General features: G+C 42.2%; 1 protein-coding gene across 2 annotated transcripts in view; it reads right to left on the bottom strand.

The window, feature by feature from the left end:
• The window catches only part of VWF (von Willebrand factor), a 271,611-nt gene that overhangs the window by 206,158 nt on the left and 51,230 nt on the right, over positions 1–14,223 (bottom strand). For both annotated transcript variants that reach the window (XM_019515998.1, XM_019515997.1), the window contains exons 11-15: positions 10,364–10,500; positions 8,802–8,940; positions 7,894–7,994; positions 3,159–3,354; positions 1,521–1,736 (exon numbers count right to left, since the gene is read on the bottom strand). In XM_019515998.1, coding sequence (XP_019371543.1) covers positions 1,521–1,736; positions 3,159–3,354; positions 7,894–7,994; positions 8,802–8,940; positions 10,364–10,500 — 789 coding nt within the window. The remainder of the gene's footprint in view (positions 1–1,520; positions 1,737–3,158; positions 3,355–7,893; positions 7,995–8,801; positions 8,941–10,363; positions 10,501–14,223) is intronic.

Raw genomic sequence — 14,223 nt, 5'->3', positions numbered from 1 at the left:
TAGCTGCTTGTTATCCACCTGCTACCCTTTCAATGAGTGCCAGGTTTTCAAAGGATCCTATACAAACTAGATACTGAAATGCCATGGACTTTCAAGGGGAGCTGGGCTGTGAACTGTCTCAGGCAGAAATGAAATTCTCACCCTGTATGTTCATCCATAACCTGACTAACGGGTTCTCAATGGGAAGCTATATGCTACTTGAACAATAATGATTAGTAAGTAGACTTAGACACCTAAATGCTATTCTATCTCACCCTATTCAGGTCCTTAAAATGCAGCAAGGCATCTGTTTTTGTAAGGGTGAAATTATACATTATGTTTAGGTCATGCTAAATCTATAGACTGTTACACGATAATAAAGTTAGAATGTAACTTTATTGTGAGCAGTTGCATGTTAAGGGTTAATACTAATTCTTGCCTGTACAGCTCTGACTTGCCACTAGAGGGCTGGCAAACAGATGCATGGCTAGGAGTCAGGACATCTGGCTCTATCCCTGCTCTGGGGGGAGAGGGGAGAGTCTGGAAGCAGTGCATTCTGGGATATTGGAGGACTGGCACTTGCTCATTTCATCACCATGGAGCAGGTTGAAGTTACCCTAATACAAGTGAGGTAGCACAGCCCAGAGTTAACCCTCACCTGAAGTGGCATAACTTTGAGCTGTTCAGAGACACTTAGCTTAAGTTAACAAGTGGTAACATGTGAATGCTCACATTTTAAGTGTTCTTAGTATGGTGTGAGTGAAATGTGAAACTTCACCCAAACACATAATCATCTTACACTTAAGACTAAATCATAAAAAACCCTGCAAGCAAGAGGAAAACCCACCTACTTTTTGCATTAGTTATTTGAAAGGGACTTGAGCAGGATGGAATTCCACTTATTAGATACCTAATAGAAGGAACAGAATTTAAGCCCCAGTGTTTTATCAAAGGTTTTCCAGCATCAGGTTCACAGTACAGTCTACTGGTCATGCAGAAAAAGGGACTGAGCAGGATCAGCCAAGCTGGATTCACATATCTGCAAAATGATGCAACTAAATAACTGACTTGGCCACTTGCTCAGAATCTAAACTGAATAAGCGGCTAGTTTGCTACTTAACCAGGGATCTGATCTAGTATTTTCATACCCTATGCTCCAGCTGATGTTGGCAAAAACTAAGGAGTCTAGGATCTCACAGGTTTGAGCCCCTAAAGAGGAAATGCCAAAGTATTCGCACATTGTCATAAACACTATGAGACTACTGAGATCTCCAGTCCCAGCTGTTCAAAAGCTTTGCAGATAAGCAATTAAAAGTTATGAAGGTTTGTTTGAACTAAGGCATCAAACCAGCTGAGGTTTGCTCTATGACAGCTAACCATCCTGATGCTAAGCACCCAGCTGGAGGGCAAGTGCTGAGACTTCTCCACACCTCACAGAGAATAAATTCAGCATCTTGCATAACTCAGATCCTTCAGTTCTCTGGCTCACAGGACACCATGGAGTCAATGCAAAAAAACAACTCTCAGGAGCATTTACTTACAGCAGAGGTCTGGTTCCCTCCACTTGATGAGGACATCTTTCCTAGCACATGCCGTAGCATAGCTAGAAATAGCAGAACACAAGCAATCTTTGCCATCAGAGCAGGAGCAAACATCATAGTGGCAGTTCTTCAGATAGGGAGAAGGATTGACTTCATGGTGACACGGCTCAAACAGGGGGGACATCAGGATGGAGCAGGACGCCTCTGCATACTTGGCTAAAAGGAGAAAAATGTTATATGTACACAGTAGACTACAAGATCAGGGACAGTAAAGAGGAAATAGAGAAACTGGAGGAAGTCAACCATTTCCCTTTTACTTGCCTTATAAAATAATTCAATGGAAGAGAAAAATTTGATCCTCCATCTAAAATGTTAATACATTCTCCATTAAATAGTAATGGCAGATAATAGTAAAACAAACAAAGGAAAACCTCTGTGTTTTATGCTATTACCCGAAGTGGAATTGTTGGCTCCCCCTACAGTTAAGGTTGCTCAGTTCGGTTTCCTTCTTCTTCCGAGGTCCTGTTTTCAATTGTATATTTTATCGAAGTGAAACTCAGAAAGCTGAAACTTGCCATGCCCTATCCCCGCAGATTGACCAGGCATGCTCCACCCAGGAGCCAGAGGTTCTTCCTGCAATTGCTCCTGCTTGAACCAAGGGGCTTCTGTGGCATGTGACACCAGAATGGAGAGTAGGGAGAACACAAGAACTGAACCTGCAGAGACCTCCCTTGTAGTAGCCAAACGCTACAAACGGAAAGAAGGAAGCAGTTTAATTTGGAATACAGAGGGGGGTAAGGGAAAGGCACAGAGGAATGGGGTGGGAGAAGTCAGATGGGGAAAGGGGTAAGGAATATTGCAGAAACAGAAAAAGTGGGGGATCAGGAGCCTGGAGTTCTGAGACTGGCTGAGAGCAGGGGAAAGAGATACAAGAGCCAGTACTATGTGTTAGTTAGAAACAGATCCGGGGGGGGTGAGAAGTTGGGACAGGCTGAAGCAAAAAAGGGCAGAAGCAAAAGAGTGAAGGGGTCTACGACCACCTGAATATGCTGTCCTTCACAGCCTGTAAATCAAAAGACAGCAGTCCTGCATCTCAGCCATGCTCTGCTCTCCACAAATAGCTGTAAAATCCACTGTTACAAACTATACTTCATCCTCCACTAGCATTGTGTCCACCTGAAGCTCTGCTATTGGCACAGTCACTCCATGAGCTGAAGACAAAGATGCCTTGCCTGTGCTGTGGATCTCATGGTGTAAACTTCCTGATGGCTCAAGTCAGGGGTCATAAAGTTTTGGTTTTACATTATGGAATTGGTAGAAGGGACATGTCAATTTTTAATAAGGAATTTCATTTTTTTTAAATTCATAAGAACATTAATAATGCTGCTGGGTCACATGTTTAGAAGTTAGGAAACCCCATGGCTAATGTTCTTTGTACAGTCTGGTATGCCTATGCATGATGATGCAGTTCCAAACACAGAAGCATGTGCTGTTCTTGCTCTATAGGACCCAGGCCTCATTTTATTTTTCTGTGGTGCAAATGCTAGTGCCATCTAATTCATGGCAGCTGCATCTTTTTTGGAACAAAAGGTCACCTGGTACTGTGGTTTATGTTCAGTTCAGGTTAGGATTTAGTACCTAAGCGAGGGTTGAAGCTACAGGGGTCGCTGTCTTGCTTTAACAAATCTTGGCAATCTGCATTGAGCTTCCAAGCATTTCCAAAGTCTTCCACAAGGGCTTCAACCATGCCAGAAGGTGTAAGAAAGTCATCCCCTTGGTTGCCATTGTAATTTCCACATAGGCCACATGTTCTTTCAGTATACACAGGGGAAAGCTTAAAGACAGAAAGTGAGAATGGTTATTATTTGGTAAATGTCCACAAGTTCATAACAATATTTTTATTAGAACATGAACATGACCAATTCTTTAAATGATCATATGTTCTCACATACATTTTTTTTAAAGTTTCTGGTCCCACTTTATCATCGTTCTAACTGAACAATCTTTGCTCACTATTTTGACTACTATTTTTTTAAGCAAGGAATAGAAACCTATGAGCAGTGTCTTTTTCTCCTACCAGTACAACTATTTTTTCCTGCTAAAATGATAATTAAGAAGATTAGAAAACTTCATTTCCCCACAAAACATTTTACTTTGTGTATTATTAAATGCACTGTGTCTATGCTCCTTTTCTCTGTTTCACCCATTTATGTAGATATTTAGGGTGGAAATCATTTTACAATACAGGAAAGTAACTGTAATATCTCAAACATTGGGAAGATAAGTCTGTGGCACCCACAATATCTGAAAGCACTACAGCTCACTTTAAAAAAAAAAAGAATCTCGATTTGATGGTGTTGGCAGATGACCATGATAAAGACTCCAAGAATTGTTTTCTTTACACATTAAACAATGAGCTTTATTCAAATAAGAAAAACAATGTAACTCCTAAAGCTGCCCTGGAGAATGGAGAACTTCTGTCAGCTGTGAACCTTCTCTTGTTGCAGGTCTGTCTGACTTCCCACTGGACTTTGAAAGAGCCAGTAAAAATATCCTGTACAAACATCTTTAATACTATATTCTACCCAGCCTAACCTACAGTTCCAGGGAAGTCTAAGGAGCTGCAAAACGTAAAATGAGACCCTGAATTTAGACATAAAGACAGCATGTATTTAGAGAACACCAATATTGTAAAGCAGCAAGGACAAATTCTGACAGGATTTCAACAGGCAAACAGACTGGATTTCAATTGCCAGTGGCAATAAGGATTATGGATCTAGTACCTGAAGTACTAGATCCAGTACATTAATAAATTAGATTTCTACTCCTGGCAACACAGCTTGCCAGGAAACATAAGACAGTCCAGGGGCAGAGCAATCTGAATAGTCAAATACCTGTCATAGTTACTGTTCTGGCTAATGGAGCACTGATGAAGTGTTCCCAAAGGGTTCTCAGTGCTGTCCTCACTAAGAAAATTAACAAACACTGGGGCAAAGGGAAAAAAAGAGCATCACAAGGAGCAATCAGAAACTCTCAAGGAAAATGTATCTTTAATGCTTCTCTAAGGACATCAGCAATGTGCTAAGAGAGGCCCAGATCCAAGTCTCCCCACTAGACAGCCGAGGATTCAGCCTCTGCTCACCTCAAGAGTGTATGTGTACCTCAGGGTAAGCACCTTCTTCTGCCTAAGGAGGGATACAACTCCCATTCTCTCAATGGGCAAGTTAGGGCATTTGACCCTGGATAATTACACAGCTCTCCCATTCTGTCAGCTCCAGAAATAGAGCCTAAGTCACCAGTGGAAGTGCATGGCTTTGTTCTCTCAATGGACACCCTTAACCAACTTCCTCTTGTTGGTATCCAGCTCAACCTGACAGCAGAGTGGAGATGTCTATCTGAACTAGCACATTTAATGCTGACAGGTGGCAGCACTGCCTTTACACTTAAGTAAAAGGAGTGGGGGGGCTCCACTACAACTGGTGTGGTAGTGAGGCCCATGTTTTACCCCATAGCCTAATGATTAAGGCACAAGGACATAGGCCAGGACATGGAAGATCTAGATAATAAGCCAACCCTGGGCCTGAGGGGATTTAAGCCCAGGTTTCCCATTTCTCAAGAAAGTGCCCTCATCACTAAGCCATATGCTAGGCAGGGGTTTAGGCAGTTTCCACCTCTACTGTTGAAACTGTAAAAGAATCACGAAATCAGATGGAAAGCAAACATGAAAGATTCTGGCTCTGTAGCCCAGAGAAGGGGTCACTGCCCTAGGAGGGAAGAAGCCTCTTTCTGGCCCCATCATTCAGCTACTCAGCATCAACAGCAGGGGTGAAGGTTACCCTCAGCCATGCTTGTCACACAGCCTGGTGGTTAGGACACTGATTGGGAATACAGGGCCTGACTTCCAATTTACAGGGGCTAAGAAGTGATAGTGACTTCAGAATCCAAAATCTCTCATGGTTCTTGAGTAACCACTGACTTTCGTACCATACAATCTCCATTTCTGGCTTTTTTTTCAGAGGTTTCAGAACTAATGCACTTCCAGACAGATTTGGATCACAACAAAAGATAAGAGGAGTTAGATTCCTACTTGGATTGTTTCTGAGCATGTGCAGTAAGCTGACCCTAAAAACATGAGCAGCAATTCAAGAAACTGCTCAGGATATGCATAAGGAATGTAGGCATCATAAAGAAACTATCAAGTGTTGTACGAGGTGGGATAGGATCACCTTTAGAGACTTAGGAAGCTTCTAGGCATGCATCTGCTACTCGGATGTCTTGAAGGCAAAGCTGGATCTGAGCCAAAAAGGCTGACTCTAGTTCAGATTCCATATATGTTTTGAAAATGTCAGGTCTTGTGTAAAAGGGTCAGCCCACAAGCTTCTAAAGTTCAATGGAGGGTTGCTTTGAAGAATTCAGATGAAAAATCCGAAAACTTGTAACTTTTTACCAGAAGTGTTTTCACAAGCAATGCTCTCACTTCCCTCAATTGTCAGAAATGTTTGGCCACAGGTCAGTCTATAAATATGATGTAAATTAGAACTTAAAAGCAACAAGAAAACTACTTCTGATAGAAGATTAGGAAAAGAACTCATAGCAGATCTTAATAATAAAAGAAGACAATGGGAGAAATGTTTGAGACTAGCAAGTAGCAACCTCAACTTACAGTAAAGCTTTTGAAGTAGAATATCATATTTATTTGAAAAGCAGGATAAGGCGCTGATCAGGATATAAAGGGCACTTGGCAGCAGGGACAGTAACTTCACAGAAAAGTCAGAAATCTCGAGAGGCCAGTTGATTGCTCAACCCCCCAAAAAACTCTAGGTAGTCTGATATTTTATATCATTACAAGACTAAATTAACAGCACAAACTGCTGCATCTGGAATCTGAAGTTATTCCTAATGGTACCCTCCCATTACAAGTCTCTTTCAGATCTGATGAAATCTACTAAATTTACATGTTGAACTCCTTGTGCTACCAGGCAACCACCTCGAAAGAATCTGTAGGGAGGGAAATGGGGTGTAGCATATTGCCAACTCATGGCAGCTTGGTTACCAGAGGCTGCCTAGCCCCAGTAGGGTTGTCAGCTATCTGTAAACTTAATGATGGTCCATAAACAAAACAGGCTAAAAACACCTATCCATGAAATCCATAAAAAAAACTGAACCATCCATAAAAAACTAAGCAACTGGGAGCTTGATTGAAGAACCCTCATCAGAAAGAAGCTGGAGGCAAGTTTGATGGACAGAGAGAGCAGAGCAGTGCCACCATGTGTCTGAGTCGAAGTTTACCACCCTGCAGAGAGTATTCTCAGGGCTTTGTAGCCTGTAGGAGCCTCCATAATCCCTTCCCCTATACCATGTGCTGCTCTTGCCTGTCTGCAACACAGCTGGGTTACAGGTAGGCAGCCAGCAGTCCCTTGTTCAGGGTCCATACCAGAATGGGATGTCAAAGCCAGCAGGAGTCAGGCTTATGATGGGGCAAAATAGCGCAGGGTACAGTCAGAGGCATCAGGTTGTGGGGGGTGAGTAGGAGATCCCTGGAATGCTGGCAGCACAGAATAAAACTATTTTTGCATTTAAGCAGGGCTGCCAACCCAAGACATTTTTGTTTACTGACAATATGCAAGCTTTTTACTGACAAACTTTTTTTTAAAATACAGTTGGTGTTAATAAAACCTTGAACTTGAACCTGGTCTTTGTCCAGGATCTGGCAGAAAGGTTAAATTTACATTATATAACATATACAGAGTTCTGTGTGGACTAGTTTACCCTGACAAGTTTCAAGGTAAAATTATCTCATGCAGAACTCCATATTTCTGTTGAACTATATTGGTATTCAAGCCAACTCACTAAAAGCTAGCTCAGGCACCTCTACACCATGCTGCAGTCTACAGAGTACACATACCTGAGTTGATCAAGAAGAACTATACATATCCTTCATGGTAGAAGCAGTATGCAATGTACATTGTGTAATTATTCTGATTTTATTCTTGAAAAAATGAATGCTTGTATTCACAAAAACATAGTTTTTTTTTGTTTTTTCTCGGTTTCACCCTTGCAAGCCCTATTGACTTCAGTGGGGACATGTAAGTGTAAATTGAATCAAAAATAGCTCAGAAGGTATTCAGAGCAAAAGTATTAATGGATAATGGTGACTGGCAGCGCACAGAAAGCTAAAAAAAAAAATAAAAATAGAAACAAGCTGTTCTGGGATGCAAATGTTTGTGTATCTAGAAAACAAAAGGACCTGTATATTACTCTGAGGGCAGAAAGAGAACGGAATTTCTAATATGCAACACAAAGCAATGTTTCACATGAGACAAGAAAATCTTTGTGTATGACTGGGTAGGTCGAGAGAGCAGGGAAAAAGTACCTTCACCAAGAGTTTGCCATGACCATCCCAGTCAATCTGCAAGTCTTCTCCATAGGTGAGGCGAACTGAAGACATTACTGTATGCTGGATACGGAGAGCACCTAAAGAAAAAAAGAATATTGTTTCATACAAGCAGAGATGCAATCTCTCATAAGCAGGGAGGATACAGAGAGGTGGGGACACCATTACTTCATTAACCCCTCCAATGGGTCTAACAGAGTCACTTACTTTGGCTTTGTCTATGCTGTGTTTTTTGGAACCCTAGTGCAAGCATCTTAATTTGCACTTGTCAGATTAGCCCAGGGTTAAAAGCCAATACTAATGGGAGTATAATGACAGTGCTGATCTAACATTGCAACCTGCAGGCTCTAGGCTCTCCAGAAAGTGCTGAGATAGATGAGTAGCACTGATGCCTTGTAGAAGGTTGCACCATGCTAAAGCAAGCAACAGCACTCAAGTTTACCTGTTACACCAAAGGCCCTATGTATATGCCCAATGTTCTGGTCAAATCAGCAACTGTCCCTTCTGTTGGCTGAGACCTAAAATCACGTGTAAGCCCTCAATGTCTAAGCATTATGCAAGAACTCAAAGTTAATGTTGTAAAATTTCAAACTTGTGGACTACAGAAATGGACGGTAACAGTGAGTTTGAACTGCATGGGACAGTTCCCCAAAATGGCCCAAATCAGGACAACTTTGCTGATGTCCATAGAGCCCAGCCAGTTTATGCCAGGTTCACACCTAGGTGCATGTGCAAGAGAACCAGGAATGACAGGTATTCCAGTTAATAGAAAGTACAGTAGACATGACTCAGAGTTAGAAAAGAGAAAAATTTGACAGAGCCAGGAAAAAGTTGAGAAGCATGACACCTTAGTTTCTGGCTTCAATTGTTAGATGCCACAAACACACCTTGCACCAAAGGAATTTGGATGTCCTGTCCATTCATAGAAATTCCTCCCCCATGCTTCATTTTAATGATGCTGTTCTCCATGTCTTTGAGTCGGACGGAGGCTGAGCGAGTGCATACCGCATCCAGATCATCCGCACACTAGAGAGAGGCCAACAATTTCTCTGAACATGAGTTAATTGCATGGATAACAGATCCTCCAGCATGCTGGACTAGAAGCCCTCCTTTGGCTGTGATTCTAGGGTCACACACATCAACTACAAGGCAGTGCCTGTCCTTACAAAAAGGGTCTGCGGGAGCTGAGCAGCAGCTAGGTGAGGAAAACCCCAGGGGAGTTGAGCTGCATGATGTTATTCAAGAACAGCTCCCTCCTGACTGTCCTATGTGTGATGGATGAGACACCACTACACCAGCCTACTCTAATGAGGAAAATCAGAGTGTGCTGCTCTGGTTTTCATCATTCAGGATTGCTGCTATTATTATTAGTGACAGTTTGGATAGAATATTACAACATACGTAGGATGGTGACTCATGCCCCCCAGCCCTCTGTGTTTGGTTTCAAAAGAGCAGTTTCAGTGACAACCAGTTAGGCCGCTTACACTAGCTCTCAGAGCTCTGGTATCAGAGCGGGTCTGGGAAAGGCTCGCTAAGTCCACCACCACGGCTGGGCAATGTAGAAGCAAATGAGCTTTCTGTGACCACACCCCTTCACCCTTCCTGATCTGTCCTTGCTCCCCTGCAAATGCCTGACTTGTGCCCACCTCTTAAATTCCCCAAGATAGACTAATCCCTTCCCTTACTCCTTCCGCAGTGGCCCTTCCTCTTCCCCCCCCAATCTACCTTCTCCCTGCAAATTTCCTCCTTTCCCTGACCTACTTCAGTATCCTCCCCTCCAATGTTCAGTTGACTCTCTTTCTTCTATACCAATGCTGACACACCTGTCAAAAACTCCCCCCTTTAAACACCCAAGCATTTTACTCTGGATGGTCTCTCTCTAGCCCCAACATACTTTGGCACCATTCCTGTTTCTTCCTGGCAAGCTCCATTCCATGTCCTTCTACTAGGCCCTTCTTGTTCTTTATGTGGCAGGGGGTAAAGGACAAAAATCTCAAAGGGCAGACCTGCTATTAGTCAACGTGACTGTAAAAAAAGTCACACGTAAACTAGGAGTCATGGTAATTCTCTTCATACAGCACTACTCAGCTTCTGGAGAAGTGCACTTCTATATAACCTGAGTAGTACATGCCCCAGGCTGTTTCTAAGCAAGCAGCCTACATAGCTCATTGAATAGGGTGTGCCCTCTCTGGTCTTCATAGGCTGATCTGGCAAAACTCCAGGAAGACAAACAGAATTTGCATCCCCAACAGGAGCCTGAAGGACTGGCACCACAGAGGCAAAACATATGTTAATTCAAGAAAGAAATTCCATCTGCTATTTGAATTAATCATTTAATAGGAAAATGGCATTTGTCCACTTAGGAATAACTCTTCCTCACATAGCTCCCTCCCAACACATACATACATACAGCCCTCTCCACATATACATACAGGCAGAGTACAGATACCTGGACGGTGTCGATGATAACAGAAAAGGACTTCTCCTCACAGTCTTTGGCAAATAAATATTGACAGATCCCACTGAAGGTAAAATATTTGTTATCAAAACTTTTGAAATGGGACTGGCCGGTGACAGAGCATTCTCCTATTAAAAAAAAAGAGAGAGAGATAAGCAGATTCCTACCAACTAGGAACAAAGACCTGATCTTCATGAGACACAAGAGGATGGGGGAACTGAGGTAGGTCACTAGGCCCAAAGCTCCTAAGGGCCTGGAAGTGCTGAAAGGACCACTTATCTTGTGGCTTACTCCTGTAATGTATTTTCTGTTAGAAATAAAGACTCCAGCTAAAATTAGAAAGATTAGAAAATGAGTGCTAACCTCACACACACTGGGGAGTATCCATGCCTTCCCAGACACCCAAAACTGTACTTCAGAGTGAAGCTCAAATATGGCTTTAAATAAATGCCACAGACTCTATTCTGACTCTCTGCACTGGGTGAATATTTTCTCTTACCAGTGCATCCTTATGCAAGCCAATCAAAGGACTTCACTGGGGCTACATTTTATATGTGCTTGTATATAAAACAGCACCACTTTAAGTAAATCAGTTTGTTAAACTAGTGCAAAAAACTATGTGGATGCCCTCAGTTCAATTTCAGCTCGCCACATATCAGTTTCATTTCGTTAGCGAATTTAAGGGTACAAGCTAGCTGTTTTTAAGCTAATATAATAATACTTCTTACGTGTGGAGGTTCTAAGTGCTTTATGTCTGAGATTATATAATCAAAAGCTAGATAATACTTATCTGTAAAATGGGAAAATACTGAAGGTTGAAATGATTCACTCAAGGACACATAGTAGGCATAGCCAGGAGACTATTTTCCAATTTCCAATCTAGCACTCTTTTTCCAAAAACCACATTGCCTCTTTGTCTACACAGTGCTTCACACCATCTTAACTACCTGTTGTTTTTTTTAAATCTATTTTAGTTAAACCCACTGCAGAACTAGGGCCTCTGCATATTAAACATGAAACTAACAACATCTCTTTTTGTTCCCCCCTTTGTGCTCTTCTTTGTGCCAATACCTTGCACACATAGGTTTTGGCAGGTTGCTACTTGCTAGCAGTGTCTGTGAGCCTCTGGAGTATTATAATGCAGCCTTATCATGGCTATGGTGTGTGAAAATCTGCTTCACAGAGCAGAAAGAGGGTAGAATCTTTTGTTGGACTGTCTTGAACTCAAATAACTTACTCCGACATTTAGGTGAAAATACTTTCATCTCATGAATCACAAAAGGGATAAAGAGCTCAAAGTCAATCAGACTGAGATGCCATTAAGCCTTCCTTACATGAACAGAATTTATATTAGTTGCTACTCTTACATTTATTTTATTTAATTTCCATTAAGGCAGAAATAAATCCAGTGCATAACAGCTAAAAGCAAAGCTCTTACAGGATCAAACTGAATTCCAGCTTGCAGTCCCTCCCTCTGTGAAAAAGAACTCTTTAAAACCATATTTCAGTGGATCTCTTCTGTACACATATATAGGGAAGAAGCTTGTTCCACCTGGTTGGCAACCAAAGCACAGCTTGCAACCAACTCAGTTATCCAGCTCTTATTTAGGAGCAATTCTATTTCTCCCTCTGGGCATAAAAGTGCCTCCCACCACAAAAAGAATAGGATTGCCCTCTGGAGATGCATAGACATCTGTAGAAGCTTATTTTTATTTCTAAGACACTACTGTTGAGATGTTAATCTAAGGCAGGGGCGGGCAAAATATGGCCCGGGGGGCTGGATGTGGCCCACCAGGCCATTCTATCCGGCCCACGGGGCCCCTAAAAAAATTTAGAAAATTAATATTAATCTGCCCTGGGCTGCCTGTCATGCAGCCCTGGATGGCTTGCCGAAAGTCAGTAAGCGGCCCTCTGCCCAAAATAATTGCCCGCCCTGGTCTAAGGACTGTGTGTCCATTGTGCTTAGAGCTACATACATCCATGTTAAGGCAAACTCCTTGCAATTTAAGCATACTGTTTTATTTTGACAGGCCCCCTATACAGACATGGAATCTCATAGGAGCTAAGGGATGCAGGGATTTGTTTGCCCAGAACAAATTGCAGGGGCTAAACCCTAAATATCAAGCCACATACAAAGAAATGAGTATGACTATGGCATGTATGGCTTCAGAGTGTATTACATATATTTTTCTTAAGTAGGTACACATAAATCAAAGAAATTTAGCTATTTAAGAACAATAATCACAATCAAATAAGGACAATCAAATAACTCAAAAAACCAAGACAAGAATTTACAGTGCTAAATACTCCTGGTAAGCCTGGATAAAATAATGGCATCAAGGAAAATCTCAACAAACCTTGAAATCCAGGTTTATAATACAATTGTTCAACCTGTCCTTTTACGTGGGTGTGAATCCTGAAGACTGACACGGGCAAATGGAAAAAGGCTGCAAGTGTTTGAAAGCAAAGGTATAAGGAAAAATATTTGGTGCAGTACAAGAAAACAGTATGGAGGAAAAGACATAATGGAGAGCTTGTGGACTGTTACAAAAGACTTCATGTCTGGAGCAAGATACGATAACAGAAAATGAAATGGGCAGGATACAATCACAAAAACCAATGAGAAAAGGCATGTGAAACAGATTTTGGAAGCTAAGGTGGAGGGTATGATGAAGGAATGACATATATAAGCTACTGATATGTTTCACCCCCATTTGTCCAGTAAGGTCAACACAGCTTAGAGTCCAGCTCCATTTCTCTATGCTCTGTCATGTAGAATTTTAAGCTGTCCTCTGGCTGAAGACCTATGCTCCATACTTGTCTCCCTTGAGATTAGAGAGGTTAATCTAGAGGCCTCAACCAGGAACACTCCAAGCTAAATTTTCAGCTAGCAAAAGAAGTATCTTTCATGTTAAAGTTGATTGCCTTTCTTCTGAAGTCAAGAGATGCAATAAACCTGGAACCTCAGGGATGGGGGTGAGAGGGTGCTGTGTATTGGATTTTCTGTTTTAAATAGTCTCTTTTGCAACCTGAGCTCTTGAAAATATCTCTGCCAAACAGAAGAGCTTAAGTTTAGACCATATATTCAGGCCTTCACAGCATTTGTACAAAACAAGTCAATTCGTTTCAAAAGACCCCACGTCCTCAACTTTCACTTTTTTCCCTGGAATTCCAGAGCTGATGCTCTTTTGATTTCAAGCAAGGGATGCTTGCTTAAAAGCCAGGGCAAGTCCTCCATGGGTAAAGTCACAGATGTTTCAAAACCTACTTGCAAAGCAGGTGCAGTTCCCCACATTAGGGCCCTCACTGATTTCCCTGTGTCCTTCCCCTAATGATCTATGGGTTTTTCCTACTTCCTGTAGTCCAACAGCCCTGGGGTCTGCACCCCCTCCTCCTGGCCTTCCCCTTCTCTAAAGTCTAAGGACAGAGAAGGACAGGAAAAAAACCCCACCTATAACATCCTTCTAGAGATGATCACATACAGGGCAGAAAGAGTAAGCACAGCCTCAACTCAGGCCTGTTCTCCACTGAAGGAAATGTTGGTATAGAGGGGACCTGGCAGCAAATGTTCATATAAGGGCAGGTGAGTGAAGAGGGAAGCAGGTGAGTAGCCAGGAGGCAAGTGTCACCTGCCTATTGTGGGACCTGGGTGACTTGGGGAGAAGTGGGGAGCAGGGGAAGAGAGGATGAGAGCAGGATGAAGAAATAGTTTGAGAGAAAAAGGTGGCCAGTCTGTCACCATCATAGGAACGATGGCCTACTCCTTGATACAGACACAGGACTTGGAGCCCAGGCCTGCAAACACTATTAATCCTACTGCACATGTGGTCCAATTTACTTTTGTAGAGCTT

Source organism: Gavialis gangeticus, unplaced genomic scaffold (assembly GCF_001723915.1).
Source record: "Gavialis gangeticus isolate Ggan-Ray unplaced genomic scaffold, GavGan_comp1, whole genome shotgun sequence".
NCBI lineage: Eukaryota > Metazoa > Chordata > Crocodylia > Gavialidae > Gavialis > Gavialis gangeticus.
The sequence above is the reverse complement of the archived record's forward strand: the minus strand, read 5'-3'. Positions and strand labels throughout refer to the sequence as shown.